This window comes from Hippocampus guttulatus, chromosome 22, assembly GCF_054856545.1.
Source record: "Hippocampus guttulatus isolate MCC_2025c chromosome 22, RoL_Hgut_1.0, whole genome shotgun sequence".
Taxonomy (NCBI): domain Eukaryota; kingdom Metazoa; phylum Chordata; class Actinopteri; order Syngnathiformes; family Syngnathidae; genus Hippocampus; species Hippocampus guttulatus.
Window position 1 is genome coordinate 3,371,358 of NC_141282.1, and position 26,217 is coordinate 3,397,574.

A 26,217-nucleotide genomic window follows, 5' to 3' on the forward strand; every position below is an offset into this window, starting at 1 on the left:
CCAAGTACCAATCTCCGAACAGCTCAGTTGAAAAAAAAATATTCAAGAAACGAAGTCAAAATAAGCAACAGTGATATGGTTGCAAAAGTGTGCACACCCTTAGTGTATGCAGTTGCCGATAGGTTGAAAGTGATTTGCAAATCGGTGTATTGTACAACGTCCCAATTTAGGTGTGTAAGATGTCTGGAGAAATTCATGAAAGCGTCCAGAGAGATACACACTCACACACAGACACACGTGTGCGTGTGCGCACACACACACACACACACACACACACACACACACACACACACACACACACACACACACACACACACACACACACACACACACACACGTGAGCGCACACTGGTGCTTTTCATTCATTTTCGTTGATATTTGTCATCATAAATATCTATTTAGTTGACATTCTGATTGTGGATTTGTTTGGAGCCATGAAAACTGGTTCAAGAGAAGATCTTCACAGCACTGCAAGCAACAGAAGTGAGTCCTGATGCATGGTCCGGCCTTTGGCTTCCGCCAACGCTAGATGTCAGTGTTCTCGCTGCACTGTGAACTTGCAGGTAATGTGAAGAACAAGCACGCTGTTATTTAATTTTTTTTCACCATTCCACACTTGAAAGTGCTACGTCTTCCACGGATTTCACACTTTAGCCGCCTGCGTGACGACCTGATTACCGATGGCATCACTTTTATCTCGTAATGAGCCGCAAACTGCTGAGCACTCTTTTCTTTCTCAATGAGCCGCACTCTAATCGTCAGTGGTGTGTTTATCTCGTAACTTGTTACCAGATAATTGGTATATTTAAAAAAAAATATGTCGGCTGTACACGGCATAGGCTGTCTCCTCTTGCACAAAAGAATGAACCTTTAAAAAAAGATCACTTTTGTGTGTTTTCGTTTACTTTAGGACAAGTCATCAAATGTAAGGGCAGAAGAGCAACATTTAACCTTGCCGAAATGTCCCGTAAAACGACGACCAGCTGGAACGAGGAGGGACCCTAATTTTGAAAAATGAAAACAAAAGGAAGCGGATGTTGACTGAACCAATCAGATTGCGTGACGTATTCAAAACCGGAAAAGGGAAACCCAACCCGAAAAGGGCGCCTGGATTGAAAGTGAAGACGTTGAATTAAGGTAAAATTCCTGGTTGTACTAATACATAATGTTTATATCTCAACGTTTTAATATTTGGGAAGAACGCTAAAGTCCCTTAATACTAAAATATATCACGTGTCAACTAAAATACTTTCTGTTTTGCGTTGTCATGCTTTGTATGTTTAGCTTCTCTCAAAAAAGAGCACGCAAAATACGTGACATTGGAAAGAGGCCAAACGTCGCATTTTACAAAGAATACATGTCGTTTAATAAAGTATGTCCAGTAAAAATAGCTTCGTCTACATGTTTGGAAATAACAACTATCAGTCAACTGTAGTGAACAGAGAGCGTTGTATTGATAGTGTGGAAAATGGGCAGTGAAGAAACCGTGTCAAAATGCACTCTTGATGATTGTTTTCTTTCCCCCCTGATTTAAGAAATGCTGTGATTGTACATTCATGTTTTTCTGTGCAGATAAGCACGTCATCATATCAGCGCATTATTACACGGCCATAATAGGATATGTGTTTTTCATCAAAGTCTTCAAACATCCACCGCTGAGAAATGTGTGTAAGGCCCCTGATGTTGCTGTATATAAAGCTTCTCTTGTGCCTGCCCAGGATAAACTCTTCGACGCCGCGACCATGAGTTTCTCTCCGTGTCCACCTGATGCGCTCGCTGGCAACACCATCCAGCAGCAGAGGGACCTCTGGGAGAGGAAACGGAGCCGAGCAGCCAGAGAATTGGTGCAGTCGGAGCAGCGGTACTGCCAACAGCTCGGGCTAGTCACCACTGTAGGTTAAAAATGTTTTAAAAAATCAGATGCAGCGCTACCTTGATTTCGAAGTGATTCAGCTTTACGTGCCGTCGCTCTGCCGCTTTTATAGACATTTTATATGAATGCTAACACACAGTGCAAAACACCATAGACGGGCGAACAAAACTAGCATCACTGTTGCTTTGATTTGAACTCGTGTTCTCCTGATCTTATCATGTGACTTTCAGCTGATTGATAAAATAAGACCATTTAGATGTGCTTTTATTTTTTTTATTTTTTATTTTTTTTGCCGATGTATCGGATCAAGACTCGGCGTTGGCAGTTACTTGAAAACATGACTCAGACTTGGGTGCCAAACAAATAAAAAATGTGATTGGGGGGGCATCCCTAATTTGAACGCAAACAATGCAAACGAAAGATGGACAAACACAATACTCACAGGCATATATTCTTTATCCTCAGTGGAAAACCCACGAGTATGACTGCAGCTCAATGAGTCACGGGGTCGTGAAACTTTTCTTTTTGTATTATGTATGACTGCATTTTGTGCGTACAGTTAAAGGTAGTCCTGTTAAATTGGTCGAACATTTGAGCCCTTTTTTTTATTTTTATGTTCTTGGAGTGCAGCGCGTTCTGGTTTGGCCCCGTGATGTGCACGATGCAGCAGATCTCTGAAGTGGTGTCGTCACCTTCGAAAAAATGAAGATATTTTTCTTCCTTTATTTCCTCACATTGTCCAACCCTCTGACAGAATTGAACTTTCAAGGTTCCGGTATGTCACGAACAATGTAAGACCTTTTGTAGTCATTTTGAATAGCAACACGCCGAAAGTAGCGGGCCTTTACTTCCTGCGGGGGCCAACAGACTTTACCACCCACCAGTGTTTTGCCGAATTTCTACTCAATTACTCTCACTCCGCCCGTACACTCCAATTAGGACTCATTTTAAGCCTTGTGGCTCGTTCAATTTGCTAATCCCATTTCCACCGCCAATGACTTGAGACCAACACAGCTGCCACTTTAGTGGGACGACATTTTTCGAGACTTGTTTCATTTGCAACAACCTCCTTCTACAGCCGGGAGTTGTCTGAGGGGGAAAAGCCAGCCAGCGACGCGACAAGTGCTGATGTTCACGGCTGGAGAAAATGAGATTGGGGTTCGTTCACCCTTTCGGGGACGGCGGTTATGACAGTGGGCGGGTTTATCGTGTTATCAGGTTTACAGGGTGCATGAAAGGGTTAATAAAAGACTCTTATTGTGAATTATTATTATTTTTTTTTTTACTAATGCAAACATGCACGACACAACCGATGAAAAGTTTACCCAGTCGGCGCTGAGCCGTCTTCTTTGTTTCTTTTGCAGTACTTTGTGGAGATTTTGAAGGCCAAAGGAACCCTGAGGCAGGACATTCGAGAAAGCATCTTCACTTCAATTAAAGCCATTCACTCAGTAAACCAGTAAGTATCCCCCTTGCATAATTTACGAATATCCGCGCCGCTTTAAGGCCAGCGGAGCGACCGTGTAAAAAGCGATGGCGAACGCAGGCGGTCCCCTGTGTGGGAATGCACTCCTGATAAACTCGGGAGGTTTATTAAAGCATCGGCCTTATCTTCACCATTAGTGGGAGTCAATGATACTCTGTCAGGGTATAGATGTTCTCTTCGCCCGCTGCCCCTTGGGTACATTAGTGTATGTGTTATAATTTGAGAAGATAAAGCGCAAAAATGGAAATGATCGTTCATAATGGCAGACTTCTATGAATGGTAATTGAGATGCAACCTGGCTTCTCATAAATGATGCACACAGGTCTTCGTGCGTCTCGCGCCGTCATAAAAAGGCAGTGTTCGTCCTGGTGCATGTCTTTAGATAGGTGTGTCAAAGTATTTCATTTATATTTTATTAATCAAAATTGCGTGGGGGTTTTTTTTCTTGTTTTGTAAATGTTTATTTATAGTCCTTTGGAATGCCAACTCGGTGAGCCTGAATCAACAGTGCCTCTGCTGTCTGCAGCCAAGCGACGCCGCTTTGCCTCAATTCCTTCAAGGCGCAATTCATCAACAATCAATGCCACACAATCGACCGCATTTTTGAATTAATTCGAGCGCTCGTCTATTTGTCTGCCATCTCCTGGTCTGGGGTGGTGGGGGGGGTGGAAGAAGTAGGGCAGCGTGTGCTACAATGAAGACTGAAGTATGAATTACACATTGTGACGTATTGGATAAATGGTTCTGCTCTTCCCATACATCTTCATTATGGGCCTGGCTTATTGAATTAGTGGTTTAAAAGCAACGGCAAGTAGTAAGTACTCCGTTTCAAAACATTCCGTTGAAAGACAGTGCGTTAGACGGCGTTATCACCGCTAAGTGATCGATTCGATTTTCCCATCTTCTCTTCTCCCATTCCGACTTTTAGTTGTCAATAAATGTCGAGGAAAATGAAAATATGTCAACCAAATATATAGGGCGCACCGCATTTAATAAGGTGCATCGAATAGATCGTGGTTGCATTTGCGTTAAGCATCCACTAGATGGAGCTACGCTAAAGGGAATACAATACAATAGAGTTTTATTTATGGTGCGCTTTATAGTGCGTAAAAGACGGTCTTGTAAAATTTCAGCATCAGTGAAGTAAAAGTTCCAACCATATTTGTAGTCGGTCAACATATTTGTCCACAAGGACGTGGGCATTAAAGTTGAATTAAAAACGGCATTAAAAAAAAATATGGAAAATGAAATTTGCTGATACCTGCAGAAACCCTGAATAAAGTCCACAGTCAACCCAATTCGGGCCACAGTTCAAGTGTCCTGGTGTGAGTACACCCTAAGGCTTGTTGATAAACATGATTTTATTCCCCCTGCGCTCCCCCTGCGCATTCAATCACAGTTAAATTTGAATTCCCCCCCCCCAAGTGCACAGTGGATATATATTCATCTGATGTCCCTACGTTTGTTTACTTGCCCGCAGAATGCAGTGGGTCGAGTTAATAAATGCGACCGTTTTTTTTTTTTTTTTTTTTTAAGATACATGAGAAAAGGAGACGTGTGAATATATTGATATGCCCTGCCATTCATTCCGCCGCAGACTGTTTATTGAGAAGAGGCAGCAAAGGCAGCCATCCAATTATCCCTAGCTTCCAACACGCCAAAACAGGAATAAGACTTGAAAGGCCTGTCAGCGGATCAGGTATGAAGAATAGCCACAGCGGATTTAAAAAAAAAGAAAATGGGAGACTGGGATGGAGGGGAGGGGTCATGATGACAATAATGGGTAGAGCATGAAAGGTAGACGAGACAAGACCCGGTTCTGTGATCAACAAAATTCCACGCTAACAGCGAATTGACTTGATGTTTATTTATTAGCCGTGCTAATGGCGGCGTACCAATTGATATTCGCGCGCCCCCGCTCTCCCCTCTGATAAAGGCGACTTGGTGGGAATTGCTGGTTGAGGTCACATGCAGCCCAGATGTCGCAACTGCTTGGAATCCACGCAGATTAACACGACGCACGCCGAATACTAATCGCGCCCCGCCGCTGATGGCCAGACAATTAAATTGCCGTTAAAAAAAAAAAAAAAAAAAATGGGTAATCTTTAATTTCATATTTATCATAATAGCCTGTGGCAGAAGGAGTGAGGGGGGAAGGGAGCGAGGAAAGAAATACATGGAAACACTATATTTCCCGCCCTTTGCCCTCGTTAGAAGTCTCTCGGCTGCTCCTGCATCTCCTGATTACGAACAGAGGCTACCTTGGCGTGCAACTTCATTAAAATCTATTTAAATCAACTTCAACTGAAATGTGCTCCTTCCAGCGTGTGCGAACAGAAGTCTCTGGGAACATCATTAGAGAGTGGGAATGTGTGTGTGTGTGTGCCCGCGCGTACGTACGTATGTGTGTGTGGTATTTCCTCTAAGTTTGGATAACAAGCTCCTTCACCAGTGTCAACACCCCCAACCAATTGCGTCCGTGTTGCTATAATGTGCCTGACAGGCTGACGACTGTTTTGCCTTTGCCTTGATTCACTTGTTTGGCTCCGGAGTTCAGCAGGCATGTTCTCACTACAAAGTGGCCCCGGTTGCCCTGAAGGTAGACCCACCGTCTGGGTCCCGGTAAATACACCCAGGCCTACAAACCAGGCACCACAGAGCCTCGTCTGCTAAACCCTCCCCATTAACGGTGTGTGAGTGCGTCCCTCTAAACTTTGCTCAACCTCTGCGCTTTTGTCTTTTGCCGCGAAATGATACTTCAGATGCGATGGCGCCTCATTTGAGATCACACCGATGCCGAACAGCAGTGTTTTCTCAGGCGCTAACTCAAAAGTCCGACGGCGCTCGTGACTGCGGGCGAAAATGCGCGCTAGGAGGAAGCGCTCGGAAATTAATATGTCGGAGGTTCTTTGATGCGCAAAATCTATGCGGCGTATCTTGCGAGGGCGTTGTGATGTCTTATCTTGTCGGAGTCGCCTAAATATAGATGATTGGTAGGGCTGCAAGCTGTGGAGTTAATGCATAGGCCATAGCTGGGTGAGGCTCCAGCTCACCCGTGACCCTCCGAACGCGACCGAACTAAAATTCCTCTTGCAACTTTTATTCTGCTGCTGCCGCACCTTTACAGCATTGCATTTTTTTTTTCGTTCACGTTCAACCCTTAGCTCCCTTATCTCTTTATCGTTTTTATTTGACCTGATTTTATTGTTGTGGTTTTATTTTCACAAGTCTTGGGAGGTACCGAGCATTGTTATACTTCCAGACTTTATGCATTCCGACAGTGATTGTGTGGAAATATTCGTTATTTACGGAAGTCGATGCTAATTTCCAATTAGCATTTCCATGGGATTTTACATTGAGATTAGCATTAGCACTGGCAAATGTAGAGGATCACTCTTGGATATTTGTGTTTTGCAGATCTTTGCTGGTTCACCTGGAGAACGGTTACTTCGGGAAAGGCTTCGACCAGTTTAGCGCTCAACTGCACCACTACAACGTCTTTGTGGACAACATTTACGATGCCCAAAAAGCGCTCCGGGTGAGTCTGCAGCCTTTGCAACGGGATCATCGTGAAATGTTGATCTGCCCGTTTTTTTAAAAGGCGAATCTAAAAATTAGTTTTTGTTCCCTTTCCGACTAGCCTGAGAGCTCGCGGTCAAGCTGAATGCAGATGCGACTTTGATAAATTGTGTTCCTTTGATGATCCAGATCCAGCTGAAGAAAAACAAGGCCTTCAGACGGTTTAAGAAGCTCCAGGAAGGCCGACCCGAGTTCAACAACCACACGCTGGAGGACTTGCTTCAACTTCCTATCAAGCGGATTGATCAGTAAGCTTTCCATCGACGGATTGATTCATGAATCTGTCAAGGAAGCTAAAACCATATTTGCACCCAATTTTTAGCCTTTTAATTTTTGTTCTAACTTCAGATTTTGGCTTTTATTGACAAATTCATCCCAGAATTCCAGAACAACGTTAACCTCATGTTAAATTAGTCTTGTCACAATAGCAAAATTGTGAATTGGATTCGATTCTTGCTTCCAGTAGCTTGCTAGCGATACCAAAACGATACCAGAGCAAAGCCTAAAACATCAGTAAAAGTCGTGGAATCATAGATGGAACTTTTTTGACTCTTTTGGTCGTTGTAATTAATATTAGGAAGTGGAAAATAGAAAATGAAATTATTGTGCTTTTTTGACACCATTTATTCTTTTCATGTCTTTGTTTCGATCTGAATGAGCACAAAAATTAGCACAGAAATTGCGTCTTAGTGGCCATCTGTCCGACTCGCATGCTTTTTGATCACGATCGTAAAACAAGCGGCCAGAAGGGCCGCGAGGAACGATATCTCGAAATAAACCCGGGTATCATCCCGATACCGATCACTGGTATCGATACATCGACCATCCCTAAAAAATGTTTTTTTAATTCAATTTTGACAGCAAGGTACCGTTGTAGTACCAGTATACAACCGTGATGTCGAGTTTATTTTAAAAGAAGACCCAAAAAAATCCTGATCCTGAGAAAGAAGGCTTTCAACAATCGGCAAGATCAACAAAATAAAAAGCAGATGTGTCCAAAAAAATAATAATACACCGACACGAATTGAAATGCTTGCATAATCAGCATTAACTGTAACTATTGTTATAAATCCGTACAACAGCCCTCCCCCTCCCACCCCCTCCTTTATTCCCCCTCCACTTGCACATGCTTACACTCGCAAAAACAACATTGTTTTTACAGTATTTAAATTACATCAATGCTTCCTCAAAGGTATTCTTCTCCCAATACGCTGTGAATAAATAGTACACGCCGAACATATTATTTTTACAGCAAACAATGGTGTTAGTCTCCCATCACATCATGTTTCCACAAAATCACAGTCTTTGTTATTATTTATTTATTTATTTTTACGCCGACTTCTTACCAACAATCTTGAAATGTGTTCTGATCACACTCCACCACTTCCTTAACGTGTCACTGAATTTCCCGCCCGAGTTGTTTTTTTTTTTATTTTTTTTTTTTTTTGCTGTTTGATTGTTTTCCTTTCACCGGTCTTTTGCCGCCTTCGTTGCACAATCTCTCATTTGGGTGACAGATATAATTATTATTATTTGATACGGCGGCCCACGCGCGCACGCCGTTCGTCCGGGAGCCGTCAAAATCTGGTTTGTTAAGTACCGCTTTGTGTTAGCTGTAATTTCACGCGGTCCTGATCTCGCTTGTTAATTAGCGGAACAAGAAAAGAAATCAGCGCAAACGCGCTTTCCAATGCGGCGCATTTGGTGACACTGGTTTATCAAGCCGCTTGTTTGCATCTTAATTAGGTAGCTTCCACGCTCATCATCATGCCATGTTCCGTCCATCCAACTTGCGAGGTGCTGTGAGATGAGCTAACATCTGAGAGTTTCTTTTATGGTTGATATAATTATTTGTATCCTCTGTAGCAGCAGTGGACGAATTTATGTGGCCACAGCGGACATTTAAAACAACAAAAAAAGTCTACACACCCCTGCTAAAATGCTATGATTTTGCACCAAGAAAAAAAAAATGATTCCAAATTGTTCAACCTATGCCAATAAGTTGATTTTACCTTATTTTCCGCCCTATAAGGCCCACCTTAAGCATTTCATTTTCTCAAAACCTGACAAAAGTGATTTCTAATCCGACCCGCCCTCTATATGGATCAATATTCTGATTTCTTGGACGTGGTATTTTAATTAAATGTTCTCTAGAGTGCTTTGTTTCAACTACAGCGGTTGTCTGTACAAATAAAGCTGTATTGTGTTGTATCCCCTTTAGCATATCTCCATCTAGTGGATGCAGAGCGCAACTGCAGCCATTATTGTAGCTTCTCTTCTATGCACCTTAACATGCGGTGCGCCCTAGATATAAATACAGTTTTAAAATAGGCCATTCATCGAAGGTGCACCTTATACTCCGAAGCGCCTTATCGTGCGTAAAATACGATCATCTCAAAGTAAACAACTGAAATAACGCGAAGGCACCATTATGGATTCAATGCAGCTGCTCACAGAGGGTGTGCACACTTTTGCAACCACATTTTCGCCATTCTTTAGTTTTACCTCCCCTTCCGAAAAAAGTTTTGGGTTGTAAAGGTGATGTCGCAGGTTGTGAAATAAGTAAATAATGTTTTGAAAGGATTTCTTGCAAAAATTTAAAAAAAACAGTGGTGTTTGGACTTTTTAGATCCACACAGAAATTGATAAATGAATGCCATTTTTACGGGGCTCTTAATACCGGAAACGCTTGTGTCAGCGCGTTGCTTTTGATGCCGCCGTGGAAGCGTGTCATTTGAACCCACCAAACTGAGAGGCGCAAAACGTGCTCACAGGAGGGAGCCGTTGCGCACACATCGTAATGTCCTCATTTGGACACGTCTGCTACGTCTTTGGTAAATTTCCATTCCAGTTTGGGTGTATTGTAAAACATTTATTGCATGTGGGGGACAGGGGGGGTGGTGGATGTCATCGTCCCTATGATATCCAATTATCTGCGACTCTGACATATAATCAGCCTCCAGTGCAACCTTGCGTCGCTCCGTTTCCTTGCCCACTTCCCGCCGTCGTTGTCGTCATTGATCCGTCTGCCCAAACTCGGGCGACCTCGAGGGACGCATCGAATTCTGTGATGATTTTTAAGTGGCATGGAGATAATCATCCCTGGCTGGCACCTTACCGTCCCTCGCTCCGGCAAGAAAATTGTTGTCCCCTATCGCCGTTTAAGGGATGATGGATGGCGAGCGAAGCACCTCCCCCCCCCCCCCCCCCCCCCCCCCCCCGGGTGCGGATACTTATGTTGCTGCTCTGGGACGACGAAAATAATTGCCGTTATTAAGTGGTGTTCACCGACGCCGAACTGGAGTAGTCATCTGTCTCCTCTCCGCTGAGTTCACCGTTGTGACGGGGGTCTCGAGTTGATTGTGTCGCTGAAATAACAACCCCTCTCTGGCCGCATTTGTGTCAATAATGGCGTTTTTAAGTTCTCACGGAAATGGCAGCAGGCCTTGGGATCCGTGCGCTGGAAACCCAGCACAATTTTAGCGTAACGAGGCATTGACCCAGCGCCAGGCTGGCTTCAGAAGGAGGAGGATGTTCGATGGAAAAGGCGTACCAAAAATATAATAATAATCATCCGGAGGTCTTTGGGTCATTGTCATTCTTGCTCGGCATTGTGAAGCGTCTCGTCGGGTGTTGTACTTGGGCTGCCGTACTTGAATTCGTCTCTCATTTGACAAGGTGGGCTTTTCAAATTAGCCGCCTTTGTGCGCGGCGGCCTTTATTCTGTCGACCGCTACATCCCGGGCACAGTAAGGCTCCTCCAGACAAGGACAAACTTCTGATTAATTCCTTTTCAATCGTTTTCTGAAAGACGTGGGCGACAGGTACATTGCTGTTGTATATATATATATGTATGTATGTACATTATATATATATATATAACGTCTTTCAGAAAACGCTTGAAAAGGAATTAATCAGAAGTTTGTCCTTGTCTGGAGGAGCCTTACTGTGCCCGGGATGTAGCGGTCGACAGAATAAACGCTATTCTGTCGAATAATAATAATAAAAATTTTTTTATATCTCTCCCCTCATCGTCCCCCCTGGTAATTTGTTTTATAGTCTGCCTGACCCTGTTTTTCATCGTCAGCATTGAGGTAATTCCATTTCCAACCGACATCATATTTGCCATGAACAGTTCAATATTATTGAGTCTCCACCCATTGAGACAGATAATTAGATGGACGCTCGCTTTCAACGTAAAGCGTCACGAGCGAGTCGGATTTCATAATCGGGTTGCGGCCCCTTTGCACTTGCCGTGTGACTTAGGCCCAGGACAGGCAGCTGTCAAAAAGCTCGCCTTGTTGTAAATTGACGTGCGCCGACATAAATCCACATTCCCACGCGGTCAGCGGCTCATGTTGTCGTGGCGGAAGGTGCATCAAACCGCCGGTTCGTGCGTTCTATCGGAAAATATCCGAGCTGTTGGGAATATGCGATTGTCTCATTATCTTTCTTTGCTGTGGTACTAATGAGTGGGACAGGGCGGCTTAACGAGTGAGTGTCATTTACATTATTTGAAATCGGCTGTAGTAATGCTCATTAGAGTGGCGCCTTTGTTACATGGGTGCCGTAATTAGAATTTCATCTCAACTCCTTGGGAAGAAAAAAAAAAAAGAAGTAAAAGAAACAAGGGCAGCCATTGCTAATAATGTCTGTAATGCATTTGTTACTACAAGATGGTACAAGGAGAAAAGGAACTGGAATTATTTCTTCTTTTTAAGTGTCCCTTAATTGATGTCGGCTTAATTAGAGCTTGTTCGGCATTTATTTCATTTCTAATCAGTAACCGAGTGCACACAGCAATGCACTCCTTTTCTCTTCTTAAGCAAAGCCTCCCGCCCCCTCCACCCACAGACTTACCAGCGCGATACCCCCCGCCCCCCACCCCTCCAAGACGCACCAGAATGAATTCGTGTTTACGCGCTCGTGTTGAAAGGCACTTTGACAACCACTTCTCGCTCGCCGTTCACGGGATGGCGCCTCTTATTACCGGGGCAAAATGGACCAGCGTTGCTGCGGCTGACTGAGTCCCATAGTTGGGAAACCCTTCGATGTTTGTTTGGTGGGCCGAGTGACGACGATTTGTTATTCCTTCACAGGAAGTGACAAAGGCAGCGCAGATGTGAAGCGGTTTAAAATTATTCGTGGAAAAAAAAATTTAAAAATGTATTTTTCCGTCAAGTTTTCCATTTAGAATAGAATGCGGAGTGTTCCCAATGGGGGAAAAAAAAAGAACAAATGGTGCCACTTGGCAACTGCATTTACCTTTAGTATTGCCACTCTTCCACAAGGCCAGTTTGGTTTGTATTAAGCACATAACTGAATTCAGCACAGGGAAAACAAAAAAAACATCATTCCCATCTTCTTATTGGCTTTTTTTGGTGCCAAATTGTGGTTGTTTTCCTCCCATTTTGTAACACAGAAGGAGGTCGAGGTTAAGAAGAAGGGGAAAAAAAACAAGCTTTTTATATCGACAGCTGGGGACACCGCGGACAAATGCTATAATTGGTGAACCTTATAAGACTTTTAAGACTTTTTAAATGTCTTTTTGGTGCGAGGACATTTTCATCAATATAGCCGTCGCCACGCGGTGGACATCCACTAGCCTGATTTCGGAATTGAATGAATTTCTGCTTTCTTAGGTATAAAGGTTTTCTGCAAGAGATGAGTGCCAATACGACTCCTGATAACCCAGAGTTCCAACAGCTTTCCCGTAAGTGCCTTTCACGATTGTGCTACTGTCTCAGGAATCTTTTTTTCCCCGCCACAATCCGCTGTATGTCAAGGTCAATATTTATGTATTTATTTTTTTATTGTGAAGTGATGAATACCGCACTCTCCATCTCGCCCTCAAGTGGATGATGCCACGGTTTGCACCGACACGTTTCCATGTAATTTCAGAATTCAGCGGCCGCGTGTTTTGCTGCTGTGTTGGATGGTGCGCTTTCAACTCCAGGTCACTAATAGGGATGGATAGAATGTGCAAATTCCCCCATTGTGAACGCCCCCTGAATGCACCGTGTTGCTTGCAGCAAGCGTGTCAAGCGATTTTTTTTTTCTTTCTCTGCCCTGACCTTGTTGACTCAACACACAATAACGGCAATGACAACACATTCAATATTGAAACACAACACATCCCCCCATTTCATTTTCAAAACCTCGCTCGCGCTAACGCTCGCTGTGAATGGGAAATCCCATTGACGGGCTAATCCAAAATTAGCATTGAATTCCGGGATTGATGTTCATTCCAAAAAAAAAAAAAAAAAACCCCCCCCCAGAATATTTACAAACAATTGCTGTAGTAAGACACACAGACAAGTATTTTCATCATATAATCGCCCTAATCTGTGAAATACAAATTATATTAATAAAGTTAAATGACAACTTTCTTCTACTCTTTAATTGATGTGAATGTGTACCTCGGTGCACTATACCGCCCCTAAGTGGCCAACGCCCGCACAGCAGGTATTTATTTTTATTTATGATTCTCCGCCGCCATCATTTTACTTGCGACTAAAAGCTCGGCGTTGCACATTGGCTCCCCAATCAACCAAAAGAAAACTCCCCCGCGAACTTTTCGTGTAGCAGTCAGCAGACGGTCATTCTAAAAGAAAGCCCTCATTATCTTCATTTGGCGAACAAAGACCGCGTTAGCATTCCCTTTCATTCCCCATTTGCCCTTATTGTCGCAGCAGCGCTTTTGGCCAGTGGAGAAATGAAAGCGAGGCAAAAGCCTCACTCACGAGTGCAAGTTGGGGTTTTGATGTGGATTTTGACATAATTAATTGGGAGCGGATCAGAGGCTATTAAGCCGGCGCGATATTAATAAATAACGCCCTCCAACATCAACACAAATCCCGATAATGACTCATTTCGGCCGTCAAATAAACAGCGAAGTCGACTGCAGTGCGAATATACACAAGGAATTATTTATGTGTATCAATTAAAATCTCATTGCTGATGTGCTGCCTTTGCTTACAAATTAAAACAGCCCGTGACTCTAAGATGAAGGTACATATCTGAAAGTGCTCCACCATCGCCTTTTTCCTCTTCTCATTAGCGATCTGTTTTTAAACTCTGCTGCTTTTTTTTTATTTATTTATTTTTTTGGAGTGGGGGTTGGGTGTATTTGTGTGAACTTTCCATCATCAGGCCAATTGTATTGCGAAGGGAATTATGGAAAAAAAAAGATATTTCTGACAAATCACATTGTATCTGATTAAGGCAACGAGCTCAGTGCCGTACAGTCGAATAACTTTGTTGTTGTTGTTGTTTTTCTCTTGTGTCGCTCCGCGTCGTTCTCCCCCTCGAGCTTCTCGTTTCCCGTGTTGCTTTGCATCCCGGGCTCGATTTTAATTGTTATAATTGCGGCACTTTGGGAGTTTTTATTTGCCGGCTTGAAAGATGACACAGCGAAGAACAACTCAAGCGCGGTAACAAGGTACGACCTCGAGAAAATGATGCTGAGACTTTGTCGTAAAAGTTCTTCCCCGGCGCTCGTTCCACCATCAAAACGCTGTCTAAATGGTAAATAAGTGGAATAAAGCGCTCCAAGAATCGCAAGATTTCTTCAGCGTGTCTAATGGGCTCGATGTATTATTAATGCCTCGGCCAGATCTCATGTCAAGAACGCTGTAATTAGAAGTTGTTGTTTTTCCGAAGCAGCCGACGAAAAAAAATAGAAATATTCCAAGCAGGCATAACAAAGGGGAAAAGTCTACACGGATGCCTTGTTTGGTTTACATTGTAATTGTTGTGAAGTTAAGCAAGCCAATTAGGCGGTGATTATTTTCGGAGAGGCACGTCGCCGAGAGGCTCGTTGTTCATCCAGACTTTCATTCCTCCGAACCAAAAGTTGAAATGTTGCGTTTGAAATTAGGATTCAGCCGCGCGTCGTTTCCATCGGATGTGTTAATGATGTTGCTCGAAAAATGTTTACAGCTCTTCTCGGGGCTGCGTTGCAGTAAGTTCGCGGCTTCCCTTCCTTTTTTGGTGTGTTGTTCGGATGCAAAGGTTTGTCGCTTTGTTGTAAAAACGATTGTTTGCAATTTTTGAGAGCATATGCACTTGAAATTATGAAAACAAGGTCTTAACTCCTCGGTTTCAGTACTCCAAATAAGAGCCCCGGCGTGCTTGCTTCAAGCTGTTTATTTGCCGCCGGTTAAAGTTTACTCAAGGTATGACACAAAACCGGGGAGATAATTTTATATAAAATGTAACGCCTGCTAGCTCAATGCTAACATATACTGTGAAGTGCCCTCGACGGGCTAATGGAAATTAGCATAAGTTACGCTAATTACAATTATTCTCTCTGTTCAATCGGAACAATGACAATCTGCCTCACAAGGTTTCTGCAAATATTATCGATTGAGCATTTTTTTTCACCCACACCCCACCGTCACATGTCGTGAATGGGAGGTCCTAAATTTTGGTTGAAGTGGTACCGTGCAGTTTAGCCTTTTCTGCTGATGATACAATTGGATGTTTCTGCCACTTCTTCGCTCCCATCCTGTGTGGACTTTGTCATTCAAGTAAGTAAAGTCATCCACACGGGTATGATTCAAGCACTATGCGTGTTTTTTTGCCGCAGGGGCGGTGGCTGCGGTGGAAGAACTGCACCAGCGTATCCAGAACAATACCCGGCGCCACGAGAACCACCTGCAGCTGTGCCGGGTGCAGAAACTGCTGAAGGGGCGAAAGACGAAGGTGTTGGCTGCAGGTTAGGGAGCCTCTGATCACGTATTCTTTTCATCTGGTTCGAGCGGCACCTCAAACCAACCCTCTCCGCATCTTCTTGCCGTGTCCTGCGGGACTTAAGAGGGGCGCGAGTGTAGATATAGCAAAGGGAAATTCGATGAATTGCATACAGTCGGTAAGTCTTTTTATAGCCACTAATCGGGGCAACTTTCTCCAAGGTGGTTTGAATGTTTTTTTTTTCTTTTCGCTTCACTTTGCCTCTTGCTTAATTATTTCCCCTCTTTCCGTTGCCGTTCCCTCTCTACTTGTGGAGCTGTGGCCCTTTTCTTTTCCCGCCTCCTGTTGTTGGTCCCCGGGGGGGGGGGCTCCGGCCTCCTTGTTGCTCCACTCGCCCTGCCAATCTCCCCCGGGACCAATTAGAGCCCGGTCTCATCTTGCGGACTCGCTGATAAAAAGGCAGCCAAAGTGTGTGTGTGTTTTCTCGATATGGGTAATGCATGTATGTGGCAAGCCATGTGTGGGTGTGGGTGTGTGTGTGTGGGGGGGGGGGGGGTGAGTTTGTTTTCTTGGATTTTTATTTTTTCTTTCATTTGTGCTGGTGCAAGCGTGCAAGAGAAGAGGGCGTTTCTCTAATGCCAATGCGGGAAGTTTCAAAAGCGGCTTTCATTCAAGTTCTCAGGCCCCCTCGCAACTCCCGCCGCCTTTCCAGCCAATAAACCCGCGGTCCCAACAGGCCGGCTTCAGAGCGGCCGCGGCCTCACACCGACTCATTTTGCTTCCCGCCGCACTAGCATTGCCATCTCATGTAGCGGGGGGATGGGGGGGGGGCAAACCTCTACCTTTTACAGATGAGACACATCAGGCCCCTCAAACATATAAAGTAGGAGCTATGGTGTGTGTGTGAGTGTGGGGGGGATTCACTGCGAGACACAAAGCCTGAATCAATGGGACATCGATACAGCAGACAGACGGCCGGTTTCCCTCGGAGACGACCGATTTATGTCTGCCTCCTGGTCCCTTCAATTTAAAACAAAGGCGGTTTCACGTTTTGTCATTTTATCTCGGGTGTCTCTTGGGAACGTTATTTGCGTGGCATAGCAACATCACGGGCCGTTTCTATAAAGGCGTCGTTTGAAGCGGCGTTGAGAAACATCAGAATGACGACCATAATTTTCTGGCTACAACCCGCATCGTTTTTTTTTTTTTTTTTTTGTCTGGTCCTGCGACTTCAAGTATCCTTGTGTATATTAAAATTAGGGCTTGGACTGGCACCCCAAAATTCCGTTCCCTAATGGTTTTGACTTTCTTTGACAGTTGGCAAATATTTTTGGGTGAATTACTGCAAGCTTGTGGTAGTGTGCCAAAATTATTTGCCAACCACCAAAAAAAAAAAATATATATATATATATATATATATATATATATATATATTAGTAGTTTAGCATGCAGCTTCCTTATGCCGCAACAAGGATTTACAGACCGACCAAAATTCCAACTTAGGCCACAATGCAACGTGGGGTAAGCCGTTTTCAACTAAAACGTCAAACTTTTTCTCGACGGCGGTCATGTCGAAATTAACTGGTGATGTGCGTCTTCAGAGAGGCAGAGCACCCATCTGTACGTATTAGGCTCTGGAACTCCGTTTTTGGAGCACTCTGAATACCAAAACGGCGCATTTGAACAACCCTCCACATTTTCCAAATGGTCAAAGTGTGTGCTCCGAGCGTTATTTCCCGACGCACCCACGATTAGGGAATGGGGATTTCGGGTGCATGTCCTCGCTCTACTTTTCTTGGTGTCTTTTTTATTTTATTTTAATACCCCCCCCCTCCCCCCTCGCCTCCCCCTTGGATCCTGATGCGTGAATTATAGACGTCATTGCGATGGGGAAAACCAGTAGGGAACTGTCACATCTCTACAGTACAGAGGATCAGGACCCCTTTGTAGATGAACCTTTTATTTCCTGCCCCCCCCCCCCCCCCCCCCCCCCCAGCATGGCCTTGCCCGAAAGACTTTGTAGTGGAGAGGAGGTGCTCTTTGACAAGGAACACCGAAAAAAGCCTTAACACGGAAAGGAGTGCCCGGCATCTCCTGCTCTTTGAACCCTCTGCTGGCTCAAAACCCCGCGGACGGTCAGATCCCGGCAGGGAGTCTGAGAAGTACCTGGCCTACAAAGAGACTCCTCTTCTTGCAGCGTTGCCAACTTCCCAGAACCTTGTCAACATTTTTTTTTTTTTTTTTTTTTTTTTTGTTAAGCTACAGTTGATTAAAAAAATAAAAAATAAATTGGTTTGAATACACGGAATATAACTTGACGTCTTTCAAGTGCATCCGTTTCAGTACGCTGGACACCAGCAGCTTTCCGCCGCTTGAGCAAACATGCAACACATTACCGCTCAAGCATGAATCCGAAGCGATGGCATGTTCCGCCGTTCCGTTACGACGCCTCCGCTTGATTTATTACGAAAAACCCGGTCTTCGCAAAGCTGCCCGGGGCTTTTGGGAGGAAACGGCACCTGCCGACAGTTGCAGTCATTTTAAAGTCGATGATGTGTAACTTGACAGGTAGAAACTTTAGGATGGTTAGTCATCTTTAATTGCATCCGGACTTTTTTGTGTATTAATTTCACAAATTAGGACATAAAGATGAATACAGAGCTCTGGGGGGGGGGGGGGGGGGCATTTAGTGTTTTTAATCGTATTTACAGGTACCTTTGAACATATTTGCAAGTACTTTTGAATGGATTTGCCGGGCCCAAAATGTATTTTTTTAATGAGGAAAATAATACTATACAGAAACAATGTCATGACATAATTAAATAGATTATAAACATTACCAGTAACCAATTTTTGCATCCCGATTTAATGCTTCATTTCAATTCACCGCGCTGCTCTTTCATCTCTTTGTTTGCTCCCTTTTTGCTAAGATAAGATAAGATAAGAAAAACCTATATTAGTCTCGCAATGGAGAAATTCCCAATTCACAGCAGCAAAGTTATGAAAGGAAGAAGTAGAACAACAAAATATAGGAGCTGCTGGAAAGGCAGCCACTCTCGCGGCGCCATTTTGAAGTCAAAATAACAAAAATAACACAACAAAACACATAGGACACAGACAGTCGTGCAATCTTCACCACTTTTCTGCATACACTTTGTTGTCTGAAGCAGTTATAGATGAAAGAGGAGAGGATCAAAGTCTCCTTTCACCAGTGGATCAGAGACGCCATGCTGAAAATGTGCACACGTCTGCTACCAGCTAAGTTTTGAAAGCAAACACGAAGCTGTAGCGTCCATTGACGAAAATAGATGAGTTCACTTCTCCTGTCCCACGTAATCCGCTTCAAACTCCAAGCCGCGACTCCCAGTTCCACATCCGCATCGGCGCTCCGCGCTAACGCTCCTTTCTTCTCATCGTCGGCTCCTCAAGACTTACATCCATCCAGCCGCAGACCGTTCAACAGCACCGATCTCTCCGCTGAACAAAGCGGGGCTGTGAAAAATGCTGCCCATTACAGGTGCAAGACACAAGCGCCCCGGGACTGTCCAGCAACGACAGTCGAATGGCGCCGACATTCCTCCCAGTCAAAAACAGTGCTGGTATACCCATGCTGCCGAGAAGGCGCAACCACCAAGCACAGAGTTGGTCGTAACTTTTTTTTTTCCTTTTTAACTCATTTGTAACATTTAATTGAACAGTTGTCAGCCGGTGCTTCAGCAACGGCAAATCTCCTATCTCCAGACTGTTTTTCCATGTGACACCCATGGCATTTTAAAAGCAATTTGACCCCTTGCACTTCATCTCAACCGGCTACGCTGTCGCGGGAAATGTCCGCGGTGAGCCCGAAAGGCACAGCTCGGGCCACCTAGGCTAGTTGCAATCACAGGTGGCTAACTGGGGTAATTACAAAAAAAAATACCCCGCACCCATGTTTGAATGTTCATCTTTATCTATCCAAATGTCAGCCTGCTGCTTATTAGCGCCGGTCATGGCACTGCCAATCAACGAGATGTGCATGAGCTACACGTCTTTCAGCCCGTACCTCCCACTGTGGCTGTCTTTAGATTCCATGTCATCTTCTCGTTTAAAAAAATAAATAAATAATTATGTCAGCTTGACCTACGGGAGTCTAATTAATTTTGTTGTCCCGCCGCTGTCGTTTAATGCAAAGGAGATGGCACCAATTAGCGCTTTTCTCCATCAATCTGTGTATTCCACCATTCCGCGATCGACTGAAAAATTAGAGTCGCTGGAGAGAAAAAGAAATGGTGGGGGGTTCCCACTTTTATTGAAATTCTCCTGACAGGCAACTATTCGCTGTTATTCACTTAAAAAAAAAACTCCCCTATTTACTGGTTTTCGGCTCAGGCTAATGCAAAGCTATGGTGACGTGAGTTGAGGAGCTCAAGCTAACTGTTTGCGACACTGGAGTGACAAACCCTTCTTCTTGTAACTTACCGTATTTTCCGCACTATAGGGCGCTTCGGAGTTCAAGGCGTCAATGAATGCCCTATTTTAAAACGGTTTTCATATATGCATAGAATAGAAGCTACAATACTGGCTGCAGTTGCGTTATGCATCCACTAGATGGAGCTACGCTAAAGGAAATACAATACAATACAGCTTTATTTATATCGTGTTTTCACAGAACATTTAAAATACTACGTCCAAAAGATAAGAAGATTGATCCATATAGAAGGCGCATCGGATGATAAGGCGCACTTAACGGAATGCTTTGCCTTTTCGTGCAGAAAATACGGCATATGTATATATCATGCATAAAGTAACATTTTAGAAAAGCATGGCTTTAACACAGGGCACTCAACACAATGTCACGAGCGCTTAAACCGGACTCGGGTCAACAGGTGGTCTGAAGGTTGTATTTGGCGCAGCGGGACAGAAGCTCACATTGCGGCCCACGCCGCCTTAGGGCACAAACATCCACTGTCCGAGCTCATCTCCCTTGCAACATTTCCTGCTCCTCCGCTGCATGGGAACGCCTTTTATAGACATCTACTTGAAGAAGAGAATTTGCATCTGCTCTCTCTTTTTCGACAGGGAGGTGGTACATCCGGGAAGGCTGGCTGAAGGTGGTCCCTACCAAGGGAGCGGACGCCAAACCCAAAATGTTTTTCCTGTTTTCCGACATGCTTCTGCAGGCCAAGCCATGCAGTGCCCTGCATCCCACCGACGGTGACAAGTTTGCTGGCCAGCACGCCTATCCGCTGCGAGAGTGTGCCGTGGAAAAGGTGTTCGGCCACACCAAGGGCAAAGGAGGCCTGCTCAGTGTGAGTTTCGGTCTCATTTTCCGTTTTCTGCCGCGCATAAGATGGAGCCCAACCAGACTTTAATGAAGCTAGCGTTGTATATTTGTATGCTGATCAGCCCAGTCGTTGACTGAACTCTACGACAGAGACTCTCCACGCTTGACTTTTTACCAACCGGGAGATTGGGAATTCTAAGCACAGTTAAGTAATATTGTCAAACAATAGTGAGCAAAGTTGAACCTCTAATGAGCGCAAAAAGTAAACCTGTTGCGGCAGGTGTCGAGACATCTGTTTATTGACTCGAGTGACACATGAGTTGAGCCCTAAGCACGGGTGTCAATCCACTTTTGACGTATGTTTGATTTATTTTTTTCGCTCACAGTCTTTGACAGTTTGATGGCGTTTTGAGTGTCAGTCACTTCCTCCTCCTTTCGTCCCCCTTCAAACGCCCAAAAAGTTCAACTTGAACTGTTCCTCTCCCTTTTGGTCTGATACGTCTCGCAGGTCTCCGCGCAGCTGCCGGCTGACAAATTACGTCTGAATGATGTAGTCGCTGTCATGAAACATTCAGCGGAACGTTGTCGCGCGTCATTGAGCGAGCAACCAAAAGCGTTTATGCCGGCGAGTGTTTACTGCCAATGCCGTCGCGGTATCAATATTCATTTCGGCTGATAGGCAGTCTCAGCGAGCGCTTTATGTCGTGCGGCTAATGTGCGCCGCTCTGATACACCAGCGGCGACGGCAGGGGCTTTGATTGCGCGACTTGGAGAATTCGATTCCTTTTCATGTGGATTGGCGCTGGACTTGAGCATGCAGTAGGTCAAAAATCACTGGTGACGCTAGAAAGATTTTTTATTTATTTATTTATTTATTTTGGCGAGGCTGCAGTCATTTTTGCCAGTCACCAGGCCCGTGGAACTTCATTAAAAATAAATACAATTTTCAAGGCGTGACAGTTTCATAGTCATACAAACTTATTGCATAACTGTCGTTGTCCTCTTCAATTTTTTTCTGTTTTTTTTTTTTGTTGTTGTTTTTTTAGGGGGGGGGGGCAATTAAGTGAAATTTGATTTCAAGAAAAATAACCAAAAAAATGGTTTGTACTTGTTATATTTCCATACTTTGTAGATTAAAGTATTGATTTGTTTTTTAGGAAGAAAATTTGTTCATTCTCAGGATTTAATTTGTTTATTTTGCAGGACAAACAAAATGCATACTCAAGTTTTTCAGTTCAAATTGTTCATTTTCAAGAAAATCATGTGGGGTCTTTCAAGAAAAAGTTAAAGTTGTCCGGTTTTGGAAATCATCATGATTTATGACTTTTCAGTTTCCTTTTTCCTCCTGAAATTGAATTTTGATTTTAATGTCACCAAAATACTGCATGCGTCAAATGTGACGGCTCCAAAGGTAACCCTCTTTTTTTTTTTCTAAACTTTGCCAAGCAACTTTTAACCCTTTCAGGGACAGCGGTCACCCCAGTGGACAGTTTATCGGGTTACAGGTTGTCATTATTTGTGCATCAAAGAGTTCATTCATGGGCTCAGCCTGTGGAAAAGAACCTTTTCTACTAAATCACAATCCTACCATTGAGCATGGGTGGACAAAATCACAATGATTTGCCTGAAGTCATTCTGCCTTCCAAATCTAAGATATTGTCCAAAAACAAAAGGCAGTTGAAATTAGTGCTTGCGTTATTTTGGGGCGCGCAAACAGCCGAGCGACACACTGACGGCAGTCGTCTTGCGAGATCATCTCTCAGTTGTTGGATCAGATTAGGAGCCAGATCCATCTCTTCCGGCCCGCCGAGTAAATACATCTTCCTCAAGCCTTGTCGCCGCTTTCCGCCAGCCGGCCCCGCCGCGTTATCTAATGGCAGAAATGGCATTTCATTAGCCTCTTATCCCCACAGAGGCCCGAATGCATACTCAATAGCATTACCCGTAATTTCTCATAAGGACACATTATTGATCCCGGTCCACTACCTGAGCTCAGGGGAGGGGGGGGGGGGGGGGGAGGGAAAAAAAAAAAGGTCTGTCAGCACTCCAGGGCCCTCCTCATCCGGTTGCCATGAAGAATTAAAGCTAAATTAAATTTGACAGCTGCAAATGCCATGGCAATCTATATGCAAAATGTGTGAGTCCCACCCCCCCCCCTTAAAAAAAAATCACTTTTATTAAAACGTATTGTATTTTTTTTCACCGCGCCCCCCTCCAAGGGTTGTTTGTTTTGCAGCTCACTCTGAGTCCCCCCCCCCCTTTCAACTTCCTTTTTCTCCCCTCACTGCTGGAATATTTTCCCACATCGCCGACAGATTCTCTTTGATGTATAAATAATCAAGCAAAATTATGTGCGGCGCGCTCTGTCGTCCTTATTATCCAAAGTAATTTCTACCTAAGAGGGTCAGATTTCCTGACAAATCCCTAATTACTGCACCGTGCAAAAAAATAAATAAAATAAAAAGAGCAAGCTACTTATGCTTACGCGCGCCGCATCTCGCGCACCCCTCAATTCAGCCCCCTTTTAATTAGATAATTCGTTTGATGAAGGAACCTTTTGAAATTTATTTCATGTATAAGATTGCATTGATCTGCGTTTAAAAAAAAAAAGAGTCATATAAGCTTCTCCTTCCAAATAAAAAGATCAATATCGCACCACCAAATAAAAGTTTTTCCAATGGCGGAAACAAGTCCGCCGCTTCAGGTAAACATCAAAGGTCATTTAATATCGCGAAGGCCTGATTTTGAACCATTCGGGGGGGGAAAAAAGGGTCTTTCTTAAACTCGTTAAGATCCGTCGGACAGTTCGCTCTCATGCAATAAATTGATCAACTAATACGGAGAAGTGAATTTTATTGTTTTGGTCAGCAGGTAATGGGTCGTGATATTTCCTGGTTTGGCCTGCCCCCTTGTGGTTATATACCGTTACTACAGTTCTACGGGGGTTTCAGTGAAGTTGATGCCATGAAAAAACGGACACATTTTAATATATATGTCCAATCTCCCAGTTATTGTTATTGCGATTTGTTTGATCGAATTCTACCTACATGTTCCATTTTCTCTTTCCAGCTGACTTTCCCCGAAGCCAAACTCCTGCTCATGTCAAGCAACCAGGAGGATTTTAACGACTGGTACCAAAGCCTGATGTCAGTAGTTAGGTATGTATGTCTATGGCTTCTGTTCAAAAAGGTGCCTGAGCACCTGAGTATTGAGATTTTGCCTCGGTTGTGACCCAACACTTTTGCTTTTGTGACATCACCCAGCGGGGTCGCGTTCGGTGAAGCGCGGGATCGCGAGTATAAAAATGTAACGCTGAAATGGTGCGATGTATGCCCGGAACGTTCCTGGTCCAAGCTGCGACCGTGACTCTCAACTTGTCTGATTCTCAGACTAGCATGCCCCCCCCGCCCCCTTATCCCCACATCTCCGGAGGAAGTGCCCCATCCCGACCCCCGCCGTGCCAGGCCCCCGGCGCTAATTAGTTGATTCCGTTTGTCGGGGAGGCTGTCAAAACGCTCGGACCACCCGGCAGACGAGCCAATCTACAGATTCTAAACTCCGGGGGAAGCGTAATTAGCTGTAGCGCGGGGCCAAGTAGAGGACAGGCCAAGTAGGACCAGAGGTCAGCAGCGCTCACGCCACTGGGGAAGGTCCGTCGGGTGTGTGTCGACACACGGCTAAATTATTGATTTCCAGAAGACTTCACACAGCAACCCTTTCATGCACAAATAATGATAACCTGTAACCTGTCCACTTTAGTAACCGCTGTCCCCGCATGACAAAATTAGCCGTCCATTGTGTCGTCGTCTTTATCATATGACTGCTTTTTTTTCCCCCATTGCATTGTTTTGTTGTTTTTTTTCTTGTTTTTTTAATAGGTTCGCCCTCTTTACACCGCAGCTAGCAGACAGGGGACTTAATTAGTGACTAGATCGATGCTCGGTGGCACTAAATGAAGGATGAGCTCTGCTCAGGCCCGACCACCAGGGATATGGTAGATGCTAAACACCATTGAACCCTTACTTACCTTTTCAGTTGCAACTTTAAGCCTTTCCGCCTCGCTGGGTCGCCTCGCTGTGCATGTTGCATTTTTAAAAATTATTATTATATACTTTATATATTTTTTACCATTAAAAAACATGCAGAGCCAACTCATCATACTAAGGTTCATACTAAGGTTCTACTACCGTGTTTGTAGGAAGCTGCAGCCCAGGTCGACGGTTGTCCTCCAGCGAGCGGATTTGAACCAGCAACCCCTCAGCTCGGCTTCTGACGGCAACAATTTACCAAGCAGCAGCAGCAGCCATGCCAATAGGAAGAGGAACATGGTAAAGACACACAGTCAGAAAGTAAAGAAACAACTCTGATTTTTTTTTTTTCCATTTTCAAACAGCAATTCAATTTATATGGCGCGAATTGCTACAGAAATTGGCCCAGAGCAAATTTTTCCTACCCGTCTCTGCAGGTGAACAATGAGCCGGGTGAGCTTGCTCACAGAGCGGCCGTTGAGTGGGAGAGCAGCGCCCCCAAAAGGATAAAAGACTCCACTACAGAGCACAGGTCCTTTTGAGTTTTTAAAAAGAAATTCAACCAAGCTAGCCAGCCATCGGCATGGTGCAATTCAATTCATTCTTTTTCTTTTTTTTCTTAGCATTATGCTCCATAGACAATATTATAAGCATTTTGTTATTTTGTTTGCATCCAACAGTTCAGAGGTGTCCACGTCGAGCTGCGTTATCCTCTGAGAGGTTGCCTTCCCAAATGCGGAGGGAATTCCACACGTGTGACGCACATGGGCTCCTCCGGTGATGGTCTGAGAGTTTCACTTCAGACTTTTAAGCTCACGCCGGGGCCTCTGTTGTTTTCTTTATTTTCCTCTTTGTGAACAAGTTAAGCTTTCACCGTTTCGTGTGCAATACAAATATCACTAGTTTGTAGACCAAATATGTGAAATTGATTTCAAAAGGGAGCAATACGTCAGTTGCACTCCATTATGACGTATTTATGCCCAAAGCCAGTTACATTCAAATATTATGCTTTTTTTTTTATATACACAAGTGCCTTCTCTTTTATCCTTATGTAAGCAAATGACATATTGACGATCATTTTGGGAGTTTCTAAGATGAATTGATTCATATCCTCGCGATTCTAATACTATTATGATGTTAAAACCAATTACTAATCACATCGAGAGACCATTTCTCAATAAAACTCAAAAACAGGACCTTTTTGTACCTTTTTTTCCCCAGCCTTCAGCAATCAGTCCACAAGAGGGAGACAAACGCACGAACATAGATCGAAAAGAGAAGCTCTCTGCGGGAA

General features: G+C 44.1%; 1 protein-coding gene across 2 annotated transcripts; it reads left to right on the forward strand.

The window, feature by feature from the left end:
• The first annotated feature begins 1,088 nt into the window (after positions 1-1,088).
• arhgef39 (Rho guanine nucleotide exchange factor (GEF) 39) lies at positions 1,089-26,119 on the forward strand. 2 transcript variants are annotated; one of them, XM_086103399.1, is made up of 12 exons: positions 1,089-1,137; positions 1,719-1,892; positions 3,238-3,332; positions 6,777-6,897; positions 7,068-7,186; positions 12,581-12,651; positions 15,529-15,657; positions 20,691-20,920; positions 23,965-24,053; positions 25,094-25,244; positions 25,361-25,455; positions 25,604-26,119. In XM_086103399.1, exons 2-12 carry the CDS (start codon positions 1,743-1,745, stop codon positions 25,638-25,640), a joined length of 1,287 nt encoding a protein of 428 aa, XP_085959525.1. In that variant the 5' UTR covers positions 1,089-1,137; positions 1,719-1,742; the 3' UTR covers positions 25,641-26,119. The 2 variants fall into 2 exon arrangements, with proteins under 2 accessions (XP_085959525.1, XP_085959526.1); XM_086103400.1 differs by having other exon boundaries at positions 25,094-25,223.
• Positions 26,120-26,217: the final 98 nt, after the last annotated feature.

Excerpts from the sequence above, each read along its gene's own strand:
- arhgef39 (XM_086103399.1), top strand. The coding sequence starts at position 1,743 with ATGAGTTTCTCTCCGTGTCCACCTGATGCGCTCGCTGGCAACACCATC. Across the intron at positions 1,893-3,237 it reads AGCTCGGGCTAGTCACCACT|TACTTTGTGGAGATTTTGAA; the intron begins GTAGGTTAAAAA and ends TTTCTTTTGCAG. Across the intron at positions 20,921-23,964 it reads GCAAAGGAGGCCTGCTCAGT|CTGACTTTCCCCGAAGCCAA; the intron begins GTGAGTTTCGGT and ends TTCTCTTTCCAG.